The sequence below is a fragment of the Primulina eburnea genome, chromosome 9, assembly GCF_022965805.1.
Source record: "Primulina eburnea isolate SZY01 chromosome 9, ASM2296580v1, whole genome shotgun sequence".
In the NCBI taxonomy this organism is placed as follows: Eukaryota; Viridiplantae; Streptophyta; class Magnoliopsida; order Lamiales; family Gesneriaceae; genus Primulina; species Primulina eburnea.
Window position 1 is genome coordinate 1,069,348 of NC_133109.1, and position 27,551 is coordinate 1,096,898.

The following is a 27,551-nucleotide window of genomic DNA, read 5'->3' on the forward strand; positions in this document are numbered from 1 at the left end:
AAAGGAAACTCAATTCTTTCTGGATAAATTGCCTGCGCAACTTTTCCAAATATCTCAGGTATTTCAATAAACTCGTTTCTAATAAACAATTCAGAATGATGTGTATTAGATAGAGCATATGAAATCTGATAGGTAATAGAATATGGTCTATTGCCTTCTTTCATCAACCTTTTTTCCTTGAAGTTCTGATGTAATGTCAAGGCTCGGCTGAAATCTCGATCTGCCAGGTTGCAGGCTATCCTTGGATAGATTACTCCTACAATTTTTCCTGCACAGAGGTTTCCTGAGATTGTTCCCAGTACTGAATCTTGTAGATTCCCCATTCTTTTATCGCATATGGCGATATCAATTGGTGAATCTATCCCTTCTTTGAAAGTAGCCTTTATCATAATCTGGATTGCTCCTATATGAATCCAGGACATAGTCCTTGCTACTTCTATCTTGAGTTTTTGTAATTCCTCTTTTATTTCTTCGGAAGGAATTAACTGCATCTCCATTCTATTTCCTGTAAGTTCCATTGGGATTGCCATTTCCCTTCTAGAAACTTTATAGATTAGATGATGCTTTCTGCTTCTTAGGCCAAGACTTCCTAAGAACTTTTCTACCTGTCCTGCAGAGAAACCTTGGTATCTCTGTAGACTTGGATTCTCTCTCATGATTCTTTGAACCATGTTATGAGATATTGTTGTTTGGCTAAAAAACCCAGACAAATCTTCATGTGTTTCGTGTCGAAACACCTCGTCTTCAGTCAGATTCCGATTCTGTTCCATCAGATTCTTCCTGACTTAAGACTTCCTCTTCTTCATATATACTCTCATCTGAGGCAATGTCCTCAAATTGGTATACTTGAATGAGATCTTGGTAATAAACTGCTTCTTCAATATCCGGAGTAGGATCAAAACGTTTAATACCTCTTTTCTCATTTTCTGGACAATTGGTCGAGATATGACCTCTTGCTCCACATGTCCAGCAATTACAATCCTTGAAACTTTCATTGGTTCTAGTATGAGCTCTTCTGAAAGTTTTCTTTGTAGGTGTTCTTCCTGTGCTTCGAGATGAACTTGATGCCTGGGATGATATCCTACTTCTCGATGGTCCGCTTCTTTGTCCAGATTTATAAGATCTGGCTTTCTGTCTAGACCATACGGTTCTTGGTTTCCAAGAACTTCTTCCACTTCGTGCATAAGGATGAGTCCTAAAACTTTTCCTTTTATGTTTCTGTGGTTTACTTCCAATAATTGTTGGAAGATCATTTTCCTTACAACACAAAGGAGTTCTTTTGTTGATACCCCTTAGTCGTTTGTAATTCTTTTGTAATGCTGCCATGTGACACCATTCTGCTAATTTCCCTTTAAGGAAAGAGGCTCTTCTTGCCAATGTATCCGGATTACCAGGTACGTATTCCCCTATGAGCATTTCTCTCCAAGGGCTTGGCATTTTTGCGAAGAAAAGCTGCATAGCTATATCTTCTTCGACTCCTGAATTCCATCTATATTTGGTGAATAACATAATGTATTCATCTACCAAACATATATCATGTAATTCAAGACTATACAGAGCTTGCGTATATTTTTTCTTTTTCTCTGTATCTTGACTATTGAAATAGTCTACCCCTATAAAGTGTGCTTTGAATAGGGTAGCCATCTTTCCAGCGATCTCACTAAGAGATTCCCCAACTAGGACTGACTCTTTCATGTCTGATGAAGTCATGTCCCAAGCAATTTTTACTGATCCCATAAGACTCATTTCTAAAAGTTTAATGAATCCTTCTTTGTTGAGATCAAGTGTTCCTGCTGCGATCCTCATAGCAGATGTCCAATCGTCTATGAGATCTTCTCTGTTTTTGAAGTCCAATACATCAAGGTTAAGCATCACCCCGTAAGGATGTATATGATCTAAAACAGTTTTCCCATAGGGTGTTTGGTGCAAAGGAATTTGAGTTTTCCTTGCCCTTGTTCCCGCTGGGTGTGATCCTCCACCAGTATGGAAATCAGTCTGAGATTCTCTCATATTTATATTATGAGATCCCATACTTTCCCTTGGTGGTTCCTGGGAAGATGACCAGGTTATTGCAGGTGGTGTTTCACCTGCTGCTGTATTCATCTTTAGATCTACAACTTTGAGATTTGCGAAAGATTCCGCAAGCTCTTGTAGATCCTCCAAACCAATCCTTTCTAAAGTTGTCATCAGATCAATTTCTTTTCTGAGACAGATTTGATTAGATTGATCATCTTTTCTTCTTCAGTTAAAGGTTTTGACACCACTCTGGCCTTCCCTTGTTGATGTAACAAGGGTTCGGTACCAAAGGATGGTGGTAACCAGCCTCCTGAAGTTCTTCTACTAGAACTTGGTTGTTGTTCTAGTTTCTGTATTCTTGTTTGAATATCCTTTAAGATCTCAAGAATTTCTTCTTGTTTCTCTAGGACCTTTTCAATCCTTTGAGGTACATAATATAGCATATTGCCATAATTTTGTACCGTTTTCTGTATTTCTCTGAGATCCAGAGAGAGCTTAGAGGAGTCTGGTACTATCTCCAGAAATTTATTATTCTGAATCATAAATTTTTACCTGAGGGTGCTGTTGCTTCCCTTCGTGGATCTTCTGTTTATACAGATCCATTGTTCTCTGAAGAATTTCTTCTGAGTAGATTTTGAAGTATGTTTTTACGGTTCTTTAAACCTTGTAAACGCATACCTTTCGTTCTGAGTTCAGTGAAGCATGTACTTCGCTGTAATTCTTGTTCTAATTGAATTATTTCTAGGGAAATAAGTTCAATTTCGAGCTGGATGGTAGTCCCTGGCATATTTAACAGATCATTGAAGATCTGGTCTTTTCGGCCTGTAAGAGTCTACCTTTTGTGTATGCAAGGTTTTGCAAACACTGCTGTCTTTCATCAGGAGATAAATTTCCTTTGTTCTCCTGTTTCTGATATCTAACAATAGTTAGATAAACTTGTGTATATTCCAAAATATTGGAATAGTTCTTGTAAATTATTCTCCTCGAACTAAAGTTCGGATTCATAATTTTTTTCGAAATTCTCCTTCTCATACATTTAATTACTAGTAATAATAAAATTTTCGTGTTTGAAATAAATTAACCATGCTCTGATACCATTTTGTGAAGCGCGGAGGATCAATTAAAGAAAATAGAGAATAAGGGTAGTTTTGTCAATTCTATAGGTTTAGGGAGTTAAAAGAGAGTTTTTGATGGCTAGGGAGTTAGGAACAAGTTAAGTTTGGGTTTAGGGATTTAGGAGCAATTTCCCCTATTATTATCTTATAACGATAAAAATGAAAGAAAAAATTAGCGTGGATAAAATAGATACATGTGTATGTATGTATGCGGCACATAGCGGGAATGAGAATTGCTTGTCCTTTCGATTTCGCGCCCCTTAGAAAAAGCTAATTAAGCAGTCAGCGACCAAGTTCCCATCTTCCCTCAAAACCCAATTCCTCCAAATCTTCTACCTTTCATTCATCATTTAATTTTTGAATAGGGGGGACTGTTGATTCAGCTTCCATGGATGGATTATCGAGCATTTGCGCTGGTATTGGAACACTGGAAGAAGACGAAAACGGGAATCGCATCGGTTACGAGAAGGGGGAGTATTGCTCAGGTGCTGTTTTTACCATCGTTTTGTTTTCATGGATTCTAATAAGTATTTTTGTTTGTTATTTAGAGGATTTAATTTAAATAGCCTTTAATTTTTTGGGTTTGGCAGATAACTTGAAGGATTTATTGAGGTTCTTAAGGCGGGATGAACCCGAGAAGCGAGATGTGTTCAAGCAAGTTTGCAAATGGAATATTGTGGGGAAAGATTTGATCCCGATTATTGAGTATTGCCAGGACGATCCAAATTTGATGCTAAATGCTGGTAATTAGCTTACAATTTTGCAACACTCTGGTTTCTTGATTGGAAGTGTAAAATGAGTACTTTTACTTATAATCTTATTTGTTTGTTTCAATATATATATTTTTTTTTTGCAGTGAAAATTTTGGTGTTTCTAACTATGCCTGTTGAGCCTACTTCCACTGATATACCACAGCAGATAGAGTATCTATGGGGACTGAAGTCTGCTATTACCTATAGCGATATAGTTCCAGTGGTGGTTTCTCTGCTGGAACGTCCCTTGGAAAACTTGGAGAAGTAAGTGGTGTTTCCGAATATTACTTGTTTTTCTTCTTCATATTTGGGTATGTGAACTGATTTTTTGGAAAATTGCGTAAGATTGATCTATTGACATTCATTTACGATATTTTTAAGGAATTTGGGTATGGTACTGTTTGTTGGGTCCGGTACCAAAACATTACATCACTGAACTCCAAAATTTACTCTCGGGAAAATAACTAAATGTAGGAGTGATGGATAGTATTTGGATAAAAACACAAAGCTAGAAGTTAAAATAAATTATGCGTTCTAGTTTTCTTTATTTTTTTGAGGCCTTCGAGTTTTTCTTCTATTTGAAATCCTCAATATTTGGCTTCAATATTTTTTTTTTGATAAGAAACTAATTTATTAATAATAAGAGATTAAAAGTTTACAAAAAGTAGTGGACCAGTGATCCACAAGAAGGAGTAGTGATTTTCCTAGTCCTTAGAAACACTAAATCAGCACAAAATAAATTTCCAATCCCTAGCTATATCTGATAAAAGTAAATGTTTAAATATTGTTTAGAGCTTTATTCTTGAATTACCAAATACCCTTTTATTTTGGGCCTACTTCAAGAAGTAGTTAAGCAAATGTTAGTCTTCTTAGGATTGGGAAGGGTAAAAGTCACTTGTTTCCTGCTGTGATCTCATTAATAATTCGACTAATAGATTCTTTTATGTTGAAGATACTCTAGCATGTTTAACTTTAATTTCCAAGTTTAATGTCATTGTTGCATTCTCGATTTTACTTGTCTACATATTAATTTTTTATTTGAAAAAAATCTGTCTGAGCTGGTAACTGACTCCACCAATAAATAGTGAATCTTTCACAGATGATGACTGGAAATTGGTCCAGCTTGTCCTTACATTATTTCGAAATATTCTAGCTATTCAAGACATATCAACTCAGCAGAGAGCTGTGGGTTCTGCTTCTCAATTCTTATCCCTTCGAGAAAAGTTCCTAGAACTGTTGTTCAAGGAGAATGTCACGGACATAATAATAGCATTGTCGCAGCACACTGGTGGTTCTCATGGGAACCTACGCCAAGACAACTTGCTTTTACTTGAAATTTTCTATTATACATTCAATGGTCAAGAGCCAGAATCAATTGCTAAGATACATTGCAAAGGGTCAAAGGTTTGTTTCTTGTTAATCTAAGTTATGCATATATGATTTTCAAAACAAGCCATAATGAAATTAATTTGGACAGTAGTCTCTAAATTGAAATCATCTAAAGAATGTATGGAACATTACTGAAAAGATCTAAATTATCTTAAAAATTGGTTCTATGTTGGCGACTTTTTTTTCTCGTTGCTCGTACATTAGTTATATTTTGATAGTTTTTCCTTCTCTTAAGTTGAATGTGTCTGGCTTAAAACCTTCTTCACCTCTACGTAGAATTGCCCATAAATCAGGATTTTCAGAAAGGCCGATCCCTAATTGTTTTGAAAGTTTAACTACTTGCCTTATTATTCAAATACAAATAAAGTTGCATTTTTTGTGGCTACTGTCAAAACATGCTATGATGTAACCATCATGATGAAACTTAAAGCAGCTCTCTCAACCACTGCTAATCTACTTCTATGTTCTATTATTTCTCATTTTCTTGCATTGTTTCTATGTATCCGGATAACCATTTAAGAAGAAATTGCCACATGGGTTGTGTTTCTTTATTTCAGTTTTCAACAACTGACTTCTTCTCTTGTACTGATGACAAAAATTTAGTTAGTGGGGGCTAAAATATATTTCATATAACCTAACAAAAGGGCATGAGCATATTTTATATCATAAAGTGCTTATTCCTTCAAGATAAAATTGGACTTTTCGGATGTGACAAAAAATTGAGGAAAATATTTTCTGGGGGCAAAGATGACATTGATTTTCAAGATCATAAAGGCATTTCCATTGAACAAGAAAGCCAAGAAAGGGTTAGCTGGAGCACTGGGTTATATGTTGATCTTGTCGGGCTTTCAATCATGGATAAGCTGTCATCAATTTTATTACTTGCTTATTTTTCTGTAATATTTTGCTTGTTCCAGGCTTTCTATTTATTGCACTCCCCTCCCTCCATACATGCAAATTCACATGTGAGGTAAAGTGTGTGCTTGTGTTTTTTATTTGCTCACCATAGGACACTAATGGAAATAAAATCTTGGTGGTAAAATTTTCATTAGGTGGAAGAAGGTGATGAAAATTCAATGACCAGCCTCCATTCAATAATGAAAGAGGAACAAGAGAAAAGAAAGTTGGCTAGATTACGTAATCTGAGTTGCTATTCGCAGTTTACTGGAACATATACCCGGGTCACTCTGGTATGAGCTTTATTCGTATCTTTGATTTTCAAATGAGTTTTTTATGGTTAAGAGATCTATGCTTTTGCATACTTGAAAACAGGATGGTTCTAAAGCGCCTTTCAAAGGAAATCCTTGTTCTGTTTCCAGTGATGTTCTGCGAAAAGCCCAAAAAAGTCACCGAGGTCCGGCAAGAAAAACAATCTGGGACCATGGACAACTACCATCTACAAGACATCAAATCCTGGAATTTCTTTATGAATTTATAAACCAATTTCTATCAGGGGGATACAATGGTAGTAATTTTTCAACTGCTCCAATTATTTCTGCTCTTCGCTCTTTCTCATACTTTTTGTCTTGTACAGTTGTACATAATCTCATTGTGCATTTCATGTTTATCAGTATTGATGCAGTCGATTCTAGAAGATATTGAGAAAGAACATCAGGAAATCCAGAGCACTGATGTTGTAGTTTTCTTTCACGTTGCTCAATTTGTCACCTCATTCCAATATTACAAGTCCTTAACTTCAAAGGTACGAAGGCCAAGTCCTAACAAATATAATTTTGACTAAGAACTTTGTTGTAGTTAGAAATCAATATACAGCTCTTTTTTTTTGTACCAATCAAAGATGCTTAGAAATTTGTTTTGGTACTGAGTCACAGCATTCCTCTCTCTTTCCCTCTCTCCCTCTACAAAATTGAAAGATATTTGAATCTTGAGGTTTTGTTTGCCGCCTTGGTATTATGCATCTAAGTTTTGCACCGCATTCTTGTCAGGATTTGTATTCCATTGTTTAATTCAATTGCAAATTATGTTTTTTTGCAACCATTAAGTGTGATATTAAGATGTAAGGATCGAAAAAAAGTTCTTCGAAGTGCACTCATACTCATTGTGTGGTGTCTCATCAACCTGGTTACTATTCGGAGATTTCAGTGTTAAGGTTAATTCATTATAGGGGACTTGTGGCAGGATTCACTTTTACTCATTATATGATGAGACAAAATTATTGCATTAAAAAATCATCAGATATGGAGATTTCAGTGAATAAGGTGATGCAACCATTGCTGATGATAGTAATGACAATTGCATTGTATGCTGCTTCTGTTGATCTGTTCTTTGTTGTCTCGGTCAAACTCATATATTATTTGTTTGACACACTAAAATTGTGTACAATTGCCAAGATTAACGTGTTCTTGTTGGATATTTGAATTTAAAATAAGGTTATGATAGTAATGACAATTGCATTGTATGTTGCTTCTGTTGATCTGTTCTTTGTTGTCTTGGTCAAACTCATATATTATTTGTTTGACACACTAAAATTGTGTACAATTGCCAAGATTAATGTGTTCTTGTTGGATATTTGAATTTAAAATAAGGTTATGCTCTTTAGTTTATGAGATAACTTTCTATTCATTCCGAATTATTCGTTTATCTCAAACCACATGGTATTAGAGCCCGGGTGTGGGCCTTGTGGCCAATGGCGAAGTACGGTACAGCCTATACCACCGCCAGTTCATCAACGTCGGTGATCGCCAGTTCATCAATGCCGGTGAGCAGTGAGCACGACCCAAATCATGGGCGATGCTTCTCCTCTCTCCACCACGTGCCACAAACTTACAGGCTTGGATTTTTTGCCTTGGTCACAATCTATCCTCGTGTACATTTGTGGACGTGGCAAGGAAGATAACCTAGTCATGTCTTGGTTGATTAATTCAATGACGCCTGAAATTGGCTAAAATTTTCTCCACTACTCGACTGCGAAAGACATTTGGGATGCGGTCAGAGACACATATTCGTGCAAAGATTACACGGCCGAGCTCTTTGCCATTGAATCATTTGTGCATGATCTCCGCCAAGACAAAAGCTCGGTTGCGAACTACTTCTCTTCCCTGACTCGACAATGGCAGATAATTGATCTCATTGAATAATTTCTTTGGACATGATGCACCAAGGACGAGAAATTCTATCACTCAATTGTTGAAAGTAAGCGTGTATTCAAATTCCTGTTGGGCTTTTATCAAGATTTCGATGATGTCCGTGGTTGGCTCCTGAGCACAAAGCCATTACCAAGCCTCCGTCCCTGCTTTCTCGGTGGTCAGACAGGAAGAAAGCCGTCGCACGGTGATGCTGGGTTCTTCACGGCACATTTCCGCAACCTCTGATGGTTCTGCCCTCACTCTACAACGCCAAGCCCCATCATTCACACTTGACCCTATGCATTCTGCTACACGGGATGGATAATGGTCTACATCCATGAATGGATGATCTGTTCCAAGACGACTTTGGTGTGAAAAATGCAAGAAACCTAATCAAAACATCAATTCTTGCTAGAAAATTCATGGCAAGCCCGCGGATTGGAAGCCTGCACAAGAACGTCGTGCTAATGCTACTGTCTCAGTTGCTGATCCTTCTTCTACTGAGTCAATGCCATTCACCAGCACCCAATTGCATGTCCTCCAAAAGTTATTCAGCTAGCAGGCCCAGGTGTCAGCAACCAGTGACATTGGATGAAGAAGTGCTGCTGTCCAAGGTGGTAATTCCCTTGCATTTCTCTCCCATCACGTTCCTTCACAATCGTAGATTGTTGATTCAGGGGCTTCGGATCATATGACTGGTCAGTTGGATTTGTTTATTTGTTTACATCATACGGCTCTTTTTCTGTCCCTCGATCGGTTCGGGTAACAAATGCTTCTTGCACAAAGGTGCTCGGGTCGGGCTCCATATGTTTATCATCTGCTTTGCACTTGAAATGTCATGTTTGTCCTTGCTCTTTATTGCAATATGTTATCGGTTAGGATGTTGAATCGAGATCTGACTTGCCCCACTATTTTTTCGTCTACTGCTTGTTTTTTTCAGGAACTAGCTTCGTGGAGGATGATTGAGAGTGCTGATTATTGTGCGGGGCTGTACTTTTTTTCAAAATGAAACTTGTCTCGAAGCCTTCAACTCCTAGTGTTCCCGTTTCTGCATTTCAATCCAATAAGAATAGTGAACTTTTGTTGTCACACTTTCGACTAGGACATCCAAACTTTATGTACCTTCAAATAGTGTTTCCACATTATTTGTTAATAAAAGTTCATTTTCCCTCATTGTGATGTGTGTCAGCTATTCAAACATGTGTGTCACACTTTCAAACAACAACCATATACTCAATCCAAACCGTTTGCTTTAATTCATAGTGATATTTGGGACCCTTCGCGTGTCAAAAATATAACAGGAGCGGTTTCTATTATTTGTAGATGATCATACGCGTCTCTCGTGGGTGTTCCTCAAGAAGGAGAACAGTGAAACTTCCTCGATATTTAAATCATTCCATACCATGATCCAAAGACAATTCTCAACCAATATTCAGATCCTCCGCTCTGACAGAGCTCGAGATTTCTTTAACTCCGTCTTAGGTGATTTCCTGATAAGTAAATGGGTTGTTCATCAAATTTCTTGCGTTGACACACCTCAGCAAGGGGCCGAACGAAAAAATGGTCATCTCCTTGAGGTTGCTCGGTCCCCGTTGTTCTCTCGTAATGTCCCTCATCATTACTTGGGTGATGCCATCCTCACTGCCACTTACCTTATCAATAGGATGCCTTCACGTATCCTTACCTTCAAAACACATGTTCAACATTTCTCGAGTCTTGCCCAATTTCCACATACTACATCACATTCCCATGCGTATTTTTGGTTGCACGACTTTTGTACATGTTCATTCGCAACATCGGGGCTAGCTCGATCCTTTTCTCTGAGGTGTATATTTCTTTGGCATTCCCATAATCAGAAAGGATATTAGTGCTATTCCCCTTTCACCAGAAAATTCTATTCATCCATGGATGTCACTTTTCATGAAGACGCTTTTTTACAATTTCCTCGATTCAAGGGGAGAGTGTTAGGAACGAACTTCCGGATTTGGAACTCATCGCCATTCCGAACGAACTCTCAAATAACCTATTTTCCTTAATCGTACCAGATAAAACCCAAACTAATCTTAAAAATCTTATCCCACCGTTTGAACATGTATACTCTTAGAGAAGACCACTAATTCATCTTGGGAATTCTCAGGGTACGCTGAGCTCTGACACACAAAACACAGATGAATTTGATGATTTACCTATTGCATTGAGAAAAAAGGTCAGAACATGTACCCAACATCCGATAAGTAACTTTGTCACATTTGATCGTTTATCCACCGCATTTCGTACCCTTTGTTGTGAATTTAGATCAAGTACTAGTATCATCAAACATCAATGAAGCTCTCCAAAATCCACATTGGAGAACAACTGTCATTGATGAAACTCGGGCCCTTGAAAAGAATAATACTTGGCAGACCACAGACTTTTGCCCCGGAAAATGTATAGTTGGTTGCAAATGGCTCTTTATAGTTAAGCACTAATGTTTCCTATCAAAAAAAAAAAGAAACCTTCGCGCCAGTAGCTATGCTGAACACAGTCTGTGTACTCCTATCCATTGCCACAAATTTAGCATGGCTTGTATACCAGCTTGATGTTAAGAATGCCTTCTTAAATGGGAACCTGGACAAGGAAATCTACATGAATATACCCCCGGGATTTGAGTCAGAAGACACTGTAAACAAGGTATGTAGGTTGAAGAAATCTCTCAATGGCCTAAAACAATCTCCTACGGCTTGGTTTCACAGGTTAACCAAAGTACTGAAATACAATAGATATCTTCAGTGCCAATCAGACCACACTATGTTTGTTAAACACTCCAACACAGATAGAATCTCTGTTATCATTGTCTATGTTGATGATATTGTGATAATTGGAAATCATGAAGATTAAATCACTCAGGTTAAGCGATTGATTTCAAAATAAATCGAGATGAAAGATCTTGAACCCTTAAAATATTCTTGGGAATGGAAGTGGCCAAGTTAAAGCACGGAATTGTTGTTTCCAAGGCTTGGATCTCTTAAAGGAAACAAGATGTTGGGGTGCAAGCCTGTTGATACACCAATGGACCCAAATGTAAGAATTGGTCAGAACTCAGAAGAGGGACAGTCCTCCTGTCGATAAAAAAAAAGATATCAATGATTAGTAGCAAGGTTGTAAATGGCGGGAGGCGGCGGCGGGGCGGTCGGTGACCGCCTACCGCCTCGGCCGCCTAGGCGGTGCCCAGGCGGTGCCTAGGCGGTTGAATTTTTTTAAGTGTTTTTTTTATAGATAATCATGCAATATAATCATTTACATGTAAATGTGCAACTAAATAATGTTTAAACACAAAATATAATATCATTTAGATAATGTGCAATTAATAAATCATATTAATTATCCAAAAAACTAAGTTTCAATCATCATATTAATTAATAAAGATCATTTACCAAAAAACTAAGTTTCAATCAATTATCCATCATTAGAACAAATAGTAGACTAAATATAACTAATCTTCCAAATCATCTACATATGCACCATCTACTACATCCATGATCCTCTCATCATCGGACTCAAAATCAACATTTTCTTCATTCTCCTCCTCCGATGTATGTAAATCTTCGTCAAGTTCTCTAATGGGGATGTTCCTTGCACTCCTCCTTGGATGTAGCACTTCATCCGCTCCCGAGGCCTCCGCTACCATTCTCCAAGTAAGTCCTGAACCCGGCTGAACCCGGCTCGACCTCATCTTCTTGCTTCAAAAGTGGCTCTCTCAAAAGATATTGACTTGGAGGTTTGTAGCCCGGACCGAATTGGCCAATCGCTTCTACAAGTTGTCTAAAACTTTGATTGTCAATTGAATGAAAAAGAATCCCCGTTTCGTATATCCATCTAGCAACATACTCATGCACATCATTTGTAAACTTTAACTTCAAGGCATCATTTATGTTTTGTTGTCTTGCCTTCGTTGGATCGATTGCGGATGTCCACTTATCAATAGGCCCGAGATTCTTTGGCTTTTTTTTTTGAATTATCTCCCATCACTTGACAATCACCATCCTCTTCATCAACACATATGTTTACCTCCGCCCTTTCTTCTATTAATTCTTCCACCCTTTGACGCTTTTTATTCTTGCTATTTTCAAGATAGTCTCTCACTCTTTTTTTGTCCTCATCGGATGCTTTAGGACATGCTTCAACTTGTCCTACAATACCCGCAATATGATGCTTCATCCTATAAACTCCTCCTTTAATAAGCCTCTTACACAACTTGCATGTGATCCAATCCCTTTTCTCTTTATTACACAACACTCCATATTCCCAAACAATATCATTAGACTTTGGCTTAAATTCTAACTCCGGTTGTTTTTCTTTTTCCGCCATTAATCTTCAACAATAAAGCAATAATAAAATAATAAATTAATAATAGGAAAAAAAATTGATTTTTGGAATCAAAAAATCTGAAATCTTAAAAAAAAGTATGAAAAATGATAAACATGCAAGACCTAACCTTAATATTCAGACTGCGGGCGGCGGCGGGTGGTGGCGGCGGGCGGGCGGCGGGCGGCGGCGGCTGCTGTGTAGTGGTTGAGAGTGGGGAGGGAGTTGGGAGAGAGTTGAGAGGGAAAAGTGAAAACTAAAAATAAAATAAAGAAGTTAGGTGGGTTAGGGTTTTAAAATTTAAAATTGTTGACTTTGACTAATTTTTAAAATTGTTGACCAAAATTTTAAAATTGTTGACCAGTCTTGTTGACTACAACTTAAAATTTTGACTGAATGCCTCGCCGCCGCCTCGCCCGCCTCGCCGCCGCCTCGCCCGCCTCGCCCCGCCTGCTCGCCGCCTCGACCCACCTCGACCCGCCTACCCACTGCCGTACCGCTTAAACCGCCTCAAACAACCGCCTCATGCATAGGCGGTGCGGTCGAGGACCGCCTACCGCCTAGGCACCGCCTAGGCGGCCGCCTCGACCGCCATTTAGAACACTGATTAGTAGGCTAATTGATATATCTCTCACACAGGACCAGATATTGGATTTGTTGTAAGCTTCGTAAGTCAATTCATGAGAAATCCAACAGAGGAACACATGGAGGCTGTTCTTCGGATATTGAAGTACCTAAATGGGTCCTGGCAAGGGATTGGGTTTCTATAGAACCACCCCAAGAGATATAAAAGTATACATCGATGCATGCTGGGCTTGATCTTCTACTGATAGACGATTACATCTGGGTATTGCTCATTTGCTTGAGGTAACCTAGTAACATGGCGTAGCAAGAAGCAAACGGCGGTGGCAAGAAGCAGTGTAGAAGCAAAATATCGGTCATTGGCCAATGAGATTTGCGAAGGAATATGGCTCCAAACATTGTTGTTTGAGTTGAAATTGGAAGGACATCAGACAATCGAACTATAGTGTGAAAACCTAGCAAATATGAGCATTGCCAAGAATCCAGTTCATCATGATCGTACTGAGCATATTGCGATCGATCGTCATTTCATTAATGAAAAAATTGAAATGGCAATCTTGAAAGTTAACTACGTCCCTAGCAAGTCACAAGTTGCAGATGTCCTAACAAAGACTCTATTCCCTCATTTGAAGACTTGATGTTCGAGTTGGACATGATTGACATATATCACCTAACTTGAAAGGGAGTGTTGGATATTTGAATTTAAAATAAGGATAGGGTCTTTAGTTTATTAGATAACTATCTATCTATTGTTTAAAGTTTAAAGTTTAAGGTTAGATTAGATTAAATTTCTAATCAATTGATTTGTCATGTATGAATAAGCAATGTACTCTTTTATTATGAATAAGAAATAAGATTTAAGTTCATTCCGAAATATTTGTTTTCTCTCAAACCACAGTTCTCATTTTACTTAACCAGTTTGGTTTGATGTATCATGTGTTACATAGTGTTATCATATGTTATCTCTTGTTTTAGGCTTCTAGTCTTAGTGCCACAGCTGATATCTCGGGCTCTCTACTTTGACAGTCTAGTAATGTTGCTGACAAGGAAGTACAAGTGACTACCCGTGATGATGTCACTTTGTTCGACGGTTGTGTATGCGGACCAGTTTCTAAAACACTGAATGAGTCAATGTTCTTAATGGTGATCTCAAAGTGGCGCTATGCATTTGAAGTCTTGAAACAAACAAATGACTATAAGCTTCTTTCTGCAGCTGGATCATTGGTGAAAACTATGGTATGTATATGCATCCCTCTAACTAAAATTGAAACTATTTAAGACATTTGCTGCGGTATTTTTCATATGATCTCAGCAATGTGTTTCCTGATTTATATTACCTTTTTTTACTGATATAAAAGTTCTCATCCAGATACGTATGCTAGATTTGGTGCTCAAACAGTCCACAAAAGATTCCGATGAACCCCGAACTGCTCGCGCCCTTCTATACAAGTTGTTCTATGATCAAACGGAGGAAGGGATGACTCATTTTCTTTTGAACCTGATTAAATCATTTGATACTCGTAAACAGTCAAAAAGGTTTTTGTTCTTATCTCATGTCATTGAATTTTTGTTTGACAATAAAGGAAGCAGTGGTCGATCTCTACCTCATGACTTCCTATTCAAACCATAGGACTTCTTACAATCAGCTTTTTTCCTCATTATCTGTTGCAGCATGCTTTCAAGTTCACTCATGCGTGTGGATGCCTATTCTACATGCTCTAGTTATAATTCCCGCAGTAAAAAAAATAAGGCTCGAGTGCTCTAATTATAATTTTTAGTGATAAAATTATCTACTGCCTTGAAATGAATGGGAGTTTTTGTAGCATCATTGCTTTATGTACATTTTTGGCACTTCTAGTTTGTAGTATGGGATAACTGTATGAAGTATGTTATTGCTAATTCAATTAACAGGATTGTGACAATCTACTTGTCTATAGAAATAGCCTGCAAAATAATGCAAATGATTTTCTGAGGATGAAACGGCTTTCGAGTAAAGTTGATCCTTTGACACGACATATTACACTTTCAGACGAAATTTTCTTGAAATAATTGTTTGCACAGAACTATGTTCTTTCATTGGTAATTTATGTTTCGCACTAACAAAGTGATCACTTCTCCTATCATGGCAACTTATTCTCTTAAAGCTCTTTACATATTTTAGTGGCATGAACTTAGTAGTGCAAACATTGTTTATTACATTCATCTTCCATGCTAAACAAATACTGTTTGTCTTTAATAATGTATAATAATAGCATTTTAGCATTTTGACAGTCTTCAAATAGATTAAGCAATCCTTAAACCTATCACACTTAATCAATTGGGTTTTGATCCATCTTATTTCCTTTTTTCTGTAACATGTGTTCTTATTCTTGGTAATTGATTTTATCTTCCAAAATATCCAGCTCTAAAATAAAATGCGAAAATCATCCCTGGCCTCTTTCTGAGTTACTTAGAATGACTTAAGCAACTAAAGTCACTGTTGAAAACTACAGCAAAATGCATGCAAAAATAGATGTTAGGAGACAGTTTATAAAATTTTAAGTAATGTCTTTTCTTTTTCCTATCTTCAAGTTAAACTAAACTCACGTGCTTTATAATTCTTAGTCCTGCTATTTAATGTTTTTAGGGATCTATCCAACTTGGTGGAAACCATGCATGTAATTATACGACTCATGGAGAACCTTCAAGCACGTGGGTCTATAAGGGTACATCTGTTTTAATCTATAGCTGTTACTTTGCACATTTGTCGATGGAGTTCCCAGTGTATTGTTCATCAAGCTTAGTTAAAGTTCCTGAGAAATTAGCTGGATTTCATTTTTTAAGAATGATTTCCAAAAAGGTTTTTAGTAGAGTTGATTGCAAGAATCTCTCCTATTACAGGTTGAATTTTAGTAGGTTTGGGCGATTTAAAACCAACCTTCTGATTTTATCGGATGCCTTTTTTTAGTGCTTATAAACACTCTCCATCTTGTTTCAAAGCACAACTATCTTTCAATTATACTTGGTTGGATAAGAAACAGGCAAGGAGTTTCTCCTGCGTGATAGAAAACAAGAAGTGGAGTCCGGATTGATAGACCATAATTCAAAGTGCAAAAGTTCACCAGAACAAGATAAGAGTTTCTTCAAAATTGTAGATGACCTGTGACCTTCTTAAGTCAAGCAAATTTTTTTTCTAGAAAATTACATTTCATTCTGTTCGAGTTTTCATTAAAAAGGTTCCAGGATATTAAAATACAGAAATTTGAGTTACATTTTAGCTTTTGTATGTTTTTCGAATTAACATATTTCTAGGAAGTTATTATATAAGAGATGCAATGAGAACTTTCATGCTGAAAAAAATAAATAGAATAGGATAGATGGATGAGTTCCATGTTGCTTATTCATAAATTAGCGACTTCTTTTCCAGATTTCATCTTGTAACATACTTTTCTTGAAAAAATTAAATAGAATAGGATAATAAGATGGATGAGTTCCATGTATAACGACTTCTTTTCCAAATTTCATCTTGTAATATACTTTTCTTGGCAAATTGCTTAATAAAATAAAATCAGTTACTTTGAAACATTCATACTTATCATTATCTCTAGAGAGTGGACTGATTTTAGTTAGTTCATATGCACAGGCTTTTAGGATGTGTTTCTATAGGACACTTGTGTGGGTACTGAGATGTCTAGGTTTGTTCACCAAATCTAAGTAGCCGCTTATTCCTAATTTTAAATTGTTCCATCATTAAATATGGAATGCTGATCCTGATCTCATTGCAGTGATTTCAGTTATACTTATAATAGGCTTTCTGTTAATATTTTTAAGACATAAATTGCAGTATTAGTTTAGTCTCAATTAGCTCGCCAATACATGCAACCAGAGATAATGTATCAAGTTAAAGTATAGAAATTTTTAGGTGATATAAATACAACTCAAGTTTTCTCAATGATGAATACCTCACGTGTGGTCCAAGCTTATCACGTCACAGTTTTCCTGATGCTAAAAGTTCAGGTACATCTAAGAAGAATTGCTTATGATAGTTGCCTGCTTATGATAGTTGCCTAAATTGCTATGAATTTGTATTTGAAGTCAAATTATCTGTGGTGACAGAAAACAACTTAGCATTTTAGTAACAGAAAGGAAGAACAATGAAATGATGGACATTTTTAATATTTCATTTTTCTGTTTCAAAGAATTCTTAAATACTATTTATCTATGCATTATTCAATTATTGGAACTGTTATTTTTATGAAGGTCTCTAAAAAGGCAAGGAAGAAAAACACAAAGAAGACAATGACCAAGAAGGAAACTGTTTGTGAACCAAGTATTGATCATGCTGCCGCCCTGAACAAGGTTGGTACCTCTACCTGTGAACCATCTGACAGTGTCAACTTGTTGGAAAAGGAAACTGTAACCACTCCGGACTTCGTGAAAAGGCCAGATGAAAGTGTCAGAGATTCTGATAAGGTTAATGAGCCTGCATCGAAGCCTACTAAGTTGGGAAGCACCCAATTAGAGACAGAAGACACAGTTGTAGGTGATAATAATGATGATCTTTATCTTGGAACTGATGATTCTTCAGATGATGAACAGCTAGTATTAACCGATGAAGTTGACTTTAAAGTATCTTCTTTGGTTTCTGCGCTTGCTAACCACACCATAGTTTGGAAGCTGTGTTGGTTGCTGAAATTTTATCGGAGCAATCCCATTAGCACAAATCATTTTGTTTTAAGCATATTTCAGAGAATATGTTATGACTTGGAGCTTTCCCCAATGCTATACCAGGTAAACACTGCTACGACCAATTTAGCTGCCGTAATTTTGGAAAATATAGTACTGATACAGAGAAATATCTGGAATTGATGTTGTGTTAAATAAATGGACAGTTATCAATCCTAACAATGTTTTACGAAATCCTGGAAGAGCAAAAGTTAAAGCCATGCAAAGAATATGAGAACATTGTTACCTTTCTCACAAGCTTCATCAGGAGAATGCTACGGACAATAAAGAATTACCCCCTTCTTTTAGTAGAAGTTCTTTTTTGGAAGACACGGAAGGAATGCCACTACATCAGTTGTGGATCTATGCTAAAAGAGCTCAAGAGTATGAAAAATAATAATGTGGAAGGCGGAAGTGGCACCATGGATGGTGGAAATTACTTTGTTGAAGGGCAAAAGTGGGTTCGCAGGAACATAGCCGATGCCCTGGGTGATGACGATTTTGAAGAGATGCGTCATGAATTCCAAGAGTAAGATTTTAAACACTTAATGGTAGTTTACATTTTTAGCGTAAAAGCGAACTAATCAAGACATGCTTTAGCATTTTACTTTTCAAATAAGAACTTATTTATTGGAACCACAAGGTGCACTAAGGTCTAAGGCTCATAGTGTTGTAGAACCTAAGCACAATGCCCAAGGAACGTTTGTAATTTATTAAAGTGAAGCAACATAAAGGATGGTTCCCTTGTGTACATAAGCAAAAAGAATTACTTTTATCTTGCATTTTATCTTAATTTACAACCTCTACATCTAAGTTGTGCTTAAAAGGTGCTTTGAGCCTATAAAGAGCTCTAAGACTCGGTCTTTCTTATTGAGGCAGAGATTTGAGCCTAGTTGCACGTGTTGTGGGCTTTTAACAATTACGAATTAGAATGAATAAACTACACAAGCATGGTCATTTGGGGCTGATATAATTTATTATTGGAACATTTAATTTCTCAAATCTCAGCATTGATTTCCTTTTTCATTTAAAATGCATAGCTATGATGATTGGGATGAGTTAATGGCATTAGAAGGTTGAAGGCTTTTCATTAGGCATTGAATATCATAAATAACTTGCAGGGAAAATTATCCTTTTAAACCCAAATTTCAGTTGATCAGGCAAAGTTCTGGGGAATTAAGGAACAACATCAGGGCTGATATAATTATTATTGGAACGTTTAATTTCTCAAATCTCAGCATTAATTTCATTTTCATTTAAAATGCATTGCTATGATGATTGGGATGAGTTAATGGCGTTAGGAGGTTGAAGGCTTTTCATTAGGCATTGAATATCGTGAATAACTTGCAGGGAAAATTATCCTTCTAAACCCAAATTTCAGTTGATCAGGCAAAGTTCTGGGGAATTAAAGAACAGCAGCAACTCAATTCTAAAGAAAGGGATTCATGCAGGCGCATTCTCTGATAGGTATGGTCAATATTATTGATTTGCTCTATATATAAACACGCTTGACTTATCCTTTGTTCTCCGTCTTAGGGAGGAGCATTTTGGTGAAGAAAAGCTTGGCGGAAAGCCAAATGGAGGCTACCCTGTTCTTGATGATGAACTCCAAGGCAAACTCTGTGATCTCTATGAGAAGTTAGTCTCCTTATTCATTTTCTATGTCTAGAATCATTCTTGTAAAACCTTGTGGAATAAGTAAAAAGCCCACAAAATTTGACATGGTTTTAGTGGTTCACATAAGAGCACCCAAGTGATCTAGTATAACCCCTACTTATAATGCTAATCTAGAATATGATTCTGTTATGGGCCCAAATAAACTGGGTATTGTCTGTTATTGCTTGCTTATGCTGTGGCAAGAGAATTGATTATCTTCTCTCCTTTAACAAAGATGATTTCCTTGGCTAGTATTACTGTTTAGATGTTTCTTATCGAATCAATTTACTTTCAATTATTATGTTCGCTAAAATTGCTTGATTCCTTGTTCAATTTGTTGTTGATTTTACTTGCTTTTGAGTTGTGGGAAAAACAGTAACATATTCTCTTTATTTTGTGCTGTAGCTATTATTTTACCAACTTCGTGTGCTTTTCACATTGTGATTGATGGTTTAAAAGTACAAATTGAAACTGTTTTACTTACTATCTTCCTGTGCTAGGTTTAAAGATAACTCAGATTGCTGTCAGCTCATTGCCGGAGAGCTGGACCCAACTGGAAATATTTCAGCAATGCGAATTTCCAAGATGCTTAAACAGCTTGGATTTAAAGTTCCAGCTAAGAAAAAGATGCAAAATTCTGGTGCCCTTGATAAACTTAAGCAGGGCAGTAGTGGAGATCTTCCGAGGAATGCCATGCAGCCAAATTTATCTATCTTCAACAAAAGTTCTTCATTGAGAAAACCTATGTATGTGTCTGTTTCAAGCATTTAAACTCTCTATCTCTCATATATATGTATATATTATGTGCCTGTGTGGCTGTCTGAGTATATAATATGGATGTCTGCTGTAATGCCGTTAATGGAATTTTGAAGGCCTCAATTTCTATAGGTTGATAGATTATCGCTTTTCTTTTTCAGCCACTCCAGAAAAAGAGTGCAAGCATTTAGCGTGGATCAGGAGCAGAAGATTAAAGAGTTATTTGAACAGTAAGTGCATTTTTAAATGGATGCCTTAATTTCATTAGTGTGTTTTGCAATTATATGATTTTAATCTGAAGGAGAATATTTTCTGGAAGGTTTAAAGATCACAGGAGGTGCAGTTACATGATTGCTAGTGAACTGGATGGCATGGGCAACATTTCTGCAGCTCAGGTCTCTCGCAAACTAAAGCAACTTGGCCTTGTTCTGCACAAACCAAAGAGGAGCGATATTAACTTTCATTTGAGGGATGAGGGTTCTAATGACCTGTCTTTAAAAAGTGCAGGAGAGTCTGATGATGAAACATTGTTATCTCTGCGAAACAGGTAATGTCAAATTATAAAATAAGTGTTAATGTAAAATTTGTTTTGTTCTCATCCTCTCCAAAACCCTTACAGCAAGAGGATTATCCGTGTACCTGGCCTTTTGGCATTACAAGCCAACTTTGAAGCAAAATAAGTTCATTTCCTAGTTAAATCAAGTGCCAGAAGGCAGAAACTCATTTTTCAGTAAAAACAGCAATATAAGTATAAGAGACCCAATTATTGGTCACATGCTTCATTTATCATTTATATTTTTCCCAAATGAAAGAAGATTATTAAATTCAGTAGATGCTGATCAAAATCATGGGACCTCTTTTTGTCTTTCAAGGAGCAAACACGAGCCTAATGAAAACCATAATGAAAGAAAAAAACAGAAGATTGCACGAAAATCATCTGAAAGCTTGATGGATGATGATGAATCGCTCAGCTCTATTTTCATGTATGTCTCTGTCCTTTCTTCACTTAGTCACTTTCACTATAGATTTTGATGTTACTCCATTTAAGTAGCTTTTTATCGAACAAAACACGTACCGGGTGCTCAACAAAAAAAAAATCCGCATTCCCCATCAAAAGTCAATGGAACATCTATTTAAGCATTCACTAGCATAACTTTTTCTTACAGCATGATCTGGACAAATAGATGCGAACTATTAATGTTGATTAAAGATCATAAAGAACTCATTCTGGAAATTAGTACTGCATTATTCCTTGGTGTTTTGCAGTATAAATAATTTTATACAAGTTTCTGGCCAACGAATATACTTCTAAAACTGTCTTATATTTCTAATAATAAAATATAAATTGATGAAGTCTTTATTAAGCTGTTACCGTGTCATTTGTGGTGTCAGATTCATGTATTTTTTTCCACAGTTCTATGTTGAACGCGTGAACCTATTTTTGGTTCTTCAGAATTTTGAGTATTTCATGTATCATCTTTGCAAATTTTCAATCTTTCATTGCTTTGGGAAGCGTTGATGTCGAATAAAATTACAACTCATGGATGAATGTTAGAAAACCTCGTTGTAAGAAAAATGCATCTTCTTTTATGATGTTATCAAATACTTTGGCGTTGTTGCAGAAAAAGGAAGAAAAAGAAGAAAGTATGTCAAGAGAGTGAAGAAGAGGAGCTTATGGCCGACATAACGAAGAAGAATGCTGATGGAAATGACATCCAATTCAGGGATATTCAGGTTTCAGAAAGGTACTTCATTGCTGTTTCTTCGACTTTTCATTTGGTTGAATGCTGATTGCTGCAAGTAGCTTTACAGTTTTCAGTGTCTTGGCGGCTGATTTTGGAGAAATTAAGTTAATCGTTTCCGTTTTCACTATTTATAACTCCTAACCGCTACACTAGTTTGGTATTTTAATTTGTTCTACTGAATTTTGGAACAATGATGTGTTGTGTTGATTTAATCCCAGTAGGTGACTAAAAATCAGGATACATTTTGCTTGGAATTATGATCACTTTTATTATGATGTTCTTTAATTGCTGCTAATTAAGTAGGAATTGTTTGATAACTTTTATTATGGTGTTCTTGATTGGCTATATTTTTCCTAACTAACGTTGTTTTCTAGGGATGAGGTGGATGCCACAAATATTAACACAGCAAATATGAACTATTCAAATGATTCAGAGTCCGAAACAATGAGGCTGGGTAGTCTAAGTGCATCAGAGATCGAGACTTTCGAAAATCCTGACACTTCACAGGATCCACTCTTCGATGACGGGCTTGTTGATGAGTTGGTGGATTTTGATGAGAACACAGATTCCATTGGCATGCCAAAATACAATGTAAGAAGACGGGCACGGATGGTAATTGATTCTGAGGATGATGATTAAGGTAGTTCTAGTTATCCCAATTTGTAATTTAAGGAAAAAAACTGCAACAAAATACTTCTGGAATACGTCCTTTTCTCTCCTGGGACAGGTCTCATTTAATATTTGATTAATGTGGTATAAAATATAATTTGAGTTTGATTTCATATCGCCAAGATTTTACCTCTCATGAGTAATCTAGTTTTTCCTGTATACATATCAACGTGCATATGAGATTATGATCTAAGAGCGAACCCAGTGAAGTCTTTTTTCGAACAAAATTTTTTCATGTTCAAATCCGCTTAGAAACCTCATTCATCAGAATCTCTGGGTCCGCTCATCACTTGTCAAGTATTTTTTCTTGGTGTTGATGATACTATTTTTATGCAAGCAATACAACTTTAGCCTTTTTCTCTCACAACTCGACACACAGGTTTCTGCGGATTTGGTATGAACACAATCATGTTTCCTATGTATGCTATGCACCTTGTTGTTCCGTTCAGTCAGCCTACCTCAGCTTCATTTATCAGAAACTGGCTTGTCTGAACCTAGAATGAGTCGACGTAGTCTATTGGATTCACTTAGAAAACCGGGATTGTTTTGAAATCCAGCAAAACTGTGTGCACAACGCCTCTGGTTTAGTTGGGAAACACTACACTATTTGCAGTTATCCTCAGTGTTTGTCTTTTATTAATCTTGAAACTTTCTTTCAGATGATAATATATCAATAATTTCTGATAAAAGAAAAAGCAGTCTGTTTTTGAAAGGGAACATGAAGGGGGACCAACTGGTTTCAAGTCAATTCCAGATTCTGTTTTTTGCTGCCTAATAGTTACTTTGATGTCTACCTTTTTATCAGACAAGCAAGGGGACCTCTGTCTGGTATTTTTGTTTGTCTAGGTTGTTTGCAAGTGTTATAATAGAGGCTGGATTTTAAAGTAAAAGACAAGCCTTTAAGCATCTATAACTTTGAGGAATTGGAAATCACCACCACCCGGGTTGTGGTGGATATTAAAGCTTGAAATTTCCATTACCAAGAAAATTTCTTGATATTTCCTTATTGACGGTTCTTGATTTGTCTGCTGAACTTGATTCAACCACGTCAAAATATAGCGGTTTGAGTCGGTTTGCAAGAACAAAAATCTTGGATAAGTATGAGATGAGGCTTGATTTTCAGTCGTCAATTATATTTGCCTCAATCTTTGTTGTACATGTTCATAATCATTAGATATATATATATATAATTTTATTGTTGAAAAGAAAGGAGAGAGTGGAGAATATATTTTCTAAATAATTTTTGCAAAGTTATTTATTCTAAAAAGCGGATATTTTGTTTATCCTAACGCTTACGTTCTTGGACACTGAGATTGTACTTAGGTGAATAAATATCAAATTCCTTGATTTTCTTAGACGGACAAATTGAAGTAAACTTCAAATCAAGGTATGTAATTTCAATAACAATTGTGGTTATCGAATACAAGAATGTCATTTGAAATTCATCTTTCAATTGTGCCAAATAAATATATCAGTCAAAGCTGTAGACTAGTCTTATTTCATTTGTTAGCATCAATGGACAAACCTCTGGTCCAAAAATAAATTTCAATGTGGTGAATACAATTATACTTGTAACAATTACCATGGTAATTTCCATCAAATTATGAAGCAAGAAGCTAGTGATACATGTTGGTAAGCACACCTTATATTTATGATCTCGCTTAAAATAATAGTCCCCAGTTGATCCTTAATCCTCTTTTATTGAAGGGCCAAAGAAAGAAGAGAAAAGAATATAAAAACAAGAAGCTCCATTCTTTTCTTGTCAATTATTAATTACACTTTGTCTGAAGTTTGAGCACCACAAATTTTATTGTCAGCACATATAATAAGAAAAACACAATATGTCTGATATATATATATATATATATATATATATATATATATATATATATATATATATATATATATATATATATATATATATATATATATATATGGTAGGGCCACAAAAAAAAAACACTCCTTTACAACCTAGCTAGCATGTACAATATACTACCTTAAAACTCTAAACAACAATTGGTCTTGTTCTCCCATTTATCTTCACAACAAGAACCTTCAATGGACGCCACCCTTCAATCCCCTTCCATCGAAAGCTTCTCATATAGTTGGCTAGCTAACTTAAACGCTACATCGTTCGACCCCGACTTGTATCTAGCATCGAACGATGCATCCTACTATCATGATGAATCTCCCTTTATAGAAATGGATCCAAGATTGCCACCTTCCAAAAGATTCATCAGAGTTTCATCGGACTTTGGATTCGATTTCCCCGTGTCCGAAGCTCAGTTATCCCTAGTCCATGCTGATGAAGTCATATCCAACGGCATTTTAGTGCCTATTCTTGTTAAGGACTCGAAAAAGGATCGACTTGGCACCGAAGATGGTCACGTTACAACAACGTCCGGACCCTCATCGGCCCAAAACACGCTGCACTCGTCGAGTAGGGTTGTTTGTGTATCGTCGAGGAGGTGTCGAAGATTGTCGAAACGCTGGTTTCACAAGTATTTGAAGTTCTTGTTTAGGCCTTTCTTTTGTAAAAGGAGATGGGTTAGCAAGTTCGAAAACATGAACAAGAAATGGCCTGGATTTTCGGCCGCAACATCTCCTAGGAGTAGCAGTGTAACGTATTCTGCAGATGATAATTGGCGCAGATCTTGTGATTCTGAGAGCTCCATTTATGAAGCAGTTCTCCATTGTAAAAGAACTCGTGGTAATTAATGAAAGTCAGATTTTAATTATATAGTTTTGTCCTGAAAATCTAGCATAGATTAACTAAATTCTTGGATCAATGTACTATATATATGATACATTTTTTGAAAATTTTGTGCTGATGTTATTTCTTTTCTTCTCTTTTGTTTGGCAGATTTGGTTATTTCAAGAGAATAAACTAGCCCATGATTGGATCCTGAAGCAATCATTCATTTTTCTTGTTTGTTCATGAAATTATGGGAGGAAAGAATGTGTTTATTTTTTATTTTTTGGGTTTGGAAATTGTCAGCCATAGAAATCTGTAGCCTGAACTTATTCGAACTCCCATTTGAATTTTATGAAGATTGAAGTGAAGTATTTATTTATATCCGATTATCATGAAACATAAATTTTTATTACTTTTTTACTATAAAATTCAATTAGATATGCATGTAGGTTCTTTTGTAAGAAAGTTAGTAATTTTGGGGAGATTATATTTTGAGATGGTAATTAGTTATGGATTTTAAAAATGACAAAAACTTGTGTGAGACGGTCTCACGGGTCGTATTTCTGAAACGGATCTCTTATTTGGGTCATTTATGAAAAAATATTACTTTTTATGCTAAGAGTATTACTTTTTATTGTGAATATAGGTAGGGTTGACCTGTCTCACAAATTAAAATCCGTGAGACGGTCTCACAAAAGATCCACTCTTTAAAAAATGTGTATATGATTCAAGATTTCTAGCCTAATAAAATTAGGATAATTAAAATTATTTATTATTGTTAATTGTCCTACATCGGTTGGATAGATAACCTGGGAGTTGTATATATTGGCTTAGACAATCCTCCCCCAAAAGCTAGCTCAAGGGGGGAGGATTGTCCAAGCCAATATATTTGTCTCACATCGGTTGGATAGATAACCTGGAGTTGTATATATATTGGATTGGACAATCCTCCCCGCTTGAGCTAGCTTTTGAGGTTGAGTTAGTTCTGCCCATAATTGGGAGATGTGTTAATTATCCCACATCGGTGGGATAGATAACCTGGGAGTTGTATATATTGGCTTGAGCCCGGGTTCCACTATTATGTGTTGGACTGCCTATAATTAGGCCACTCGTTCTGTCCATAATTGGGTTACCTGGGCGTGAGAGGGGTGTGTTAATTATCCCACATCGGTTGGATAGATAACCCGAGAGTTGTATATATTGACTTGGACAATCCTCCCTCTTTGAGCTAGCTTTTGGGGTTGAGTTAGGTCGAAGTTCAAATATTAACAATTATCAATATATCTTCACAAAAAAATATTTATTAGTATCGAGCTTCCACATTTTTCATGGAAATATTACTTCATTCAAAATAAGGCCAAAAATCAAGTTTATCGAAGAAAATATCTCTATACATTGTGTATCCAAATATATGGTTTCAAAATTATTCTCAACTTAGACTTACAAAGATATAAAGGGTAATCTTAAAAATAATCAAATACATTTCAGATTTATTTTTATTTGTTGAGGATAAACAATATTTAAAAATGACAAAAGCTTGTGCGAGACGATCTCATGGGTCATATTTGTGAGACATATATCTTATTTGGGTCATCCATGAAAAAGTATTACTTTTTATGCTAAGAGTATTACTTTTTATTGTGAATATGGATAGGGTTGACCCGTCTTACAGATTAAGATATGTGAGACATCTATATCAGATATTATTGTAAACTGGATATCAATGGGTCAACACCTATATATTTCTCCATCATTATAGCCATTACAAATGTTACGCAAGAAATTAAAGCCTGTTGCCACAAAGCTGCAGCCATTCCTTCTACATTCTTTAAAGCTATTTAAATCTTGCGCATGCTGTAAAAATATTACACTTTTATAATTTTCTTTTTCCCATTTTCCAATATGATATATTTTGACTAGTCAACCAATCATCATTTTATTATAATTTTAATAATAAGATGTAAATAAATTTTGGAATATTAGCTATTAGCCAATTTTATCCATTTATTCCCCAATTTCTAAAAATTATCATTTTTTAAAAA

General features: G+C 36.2%; 2 protein-coding genes across 4 annotated transcripts; both read left to right on the plus strand.

Annotated features, from left to right (window-relative positions):
* Positions 1–3,332: 3,332 nt before the first annotated feature.
* LOC140841021 (uncharacterized) lies at positions 3,333–22,941 on the plus strand. 3 transcript variants are annotated; one of them, XM_073208180.1, is made up of 20 exons: positions 3,333–3,616; positions 3,722–3,874; positions 3,988–4,147; positions 4,969–5,287; positions 6,325–6,462; positions 6,545–6,737; positions 6,844–6,974; positions 14,311–14,520; positions 14,654–14,820; positions 15,911–15,989; positions 17,524–18,054; positions 18,156–18,517; positions 19,378–19,455; positions 19,525–19,626; positions 20,145–20,390; positions 20,562–20,630; positions 20,720–20,947; positions 21,273–21,383; positions 22,023–22,145; positions 22,520–22,941. In XM_073208180.1, exons 1-20 carry the CDS (start codon positions 3,520–3,522, stop codon positions 22,782–22,784), a joined length of 3,762 nt encoding a protein of 1,253 aa, XP_073064281.1. In that variant the 5' UTR covers positions 3,333–3,519; the 3' UTR covers positions 22,785–22,941. The 3 variants fall into 3 exon arrangements, with proteins under 3 accessions (XP_073064281.1, XP_073064280.1, XP_073064282.1); XM_073208179.1 differs by having other exon boundaries at positions 19,339–19,455; positions 22,520–22,940; XM_073208181.1 differs by lacking the exon at positions 21,273–21,383 and having other exon boundaries at positions 19,339–19,455.
* A 1,834-nt stretch (positions 22,942–24,775) lies between these two features.
* On the plus strand, positions 24,776–25,895 carry LOC140842142 (probable membrane-associated kinase regulator 6). The gene is made up of 2 exons (XM_073209952.1): positions 24,776–25,524; positions 25,678–25,895. Exons 1-2 carry the CDS (start codon positions 24,873–24,875, stop codon positions 25,698–25,700), a joined length of 675 nt encoding a protein of 224 aa, XP_073066053.1. The 5' UTR covers positions 24,776–24,872; the 3' UTR covers positions 25,701–25,895.
* Positions 25,896–27,551: the final 1,656 nt, after the last annotated feature.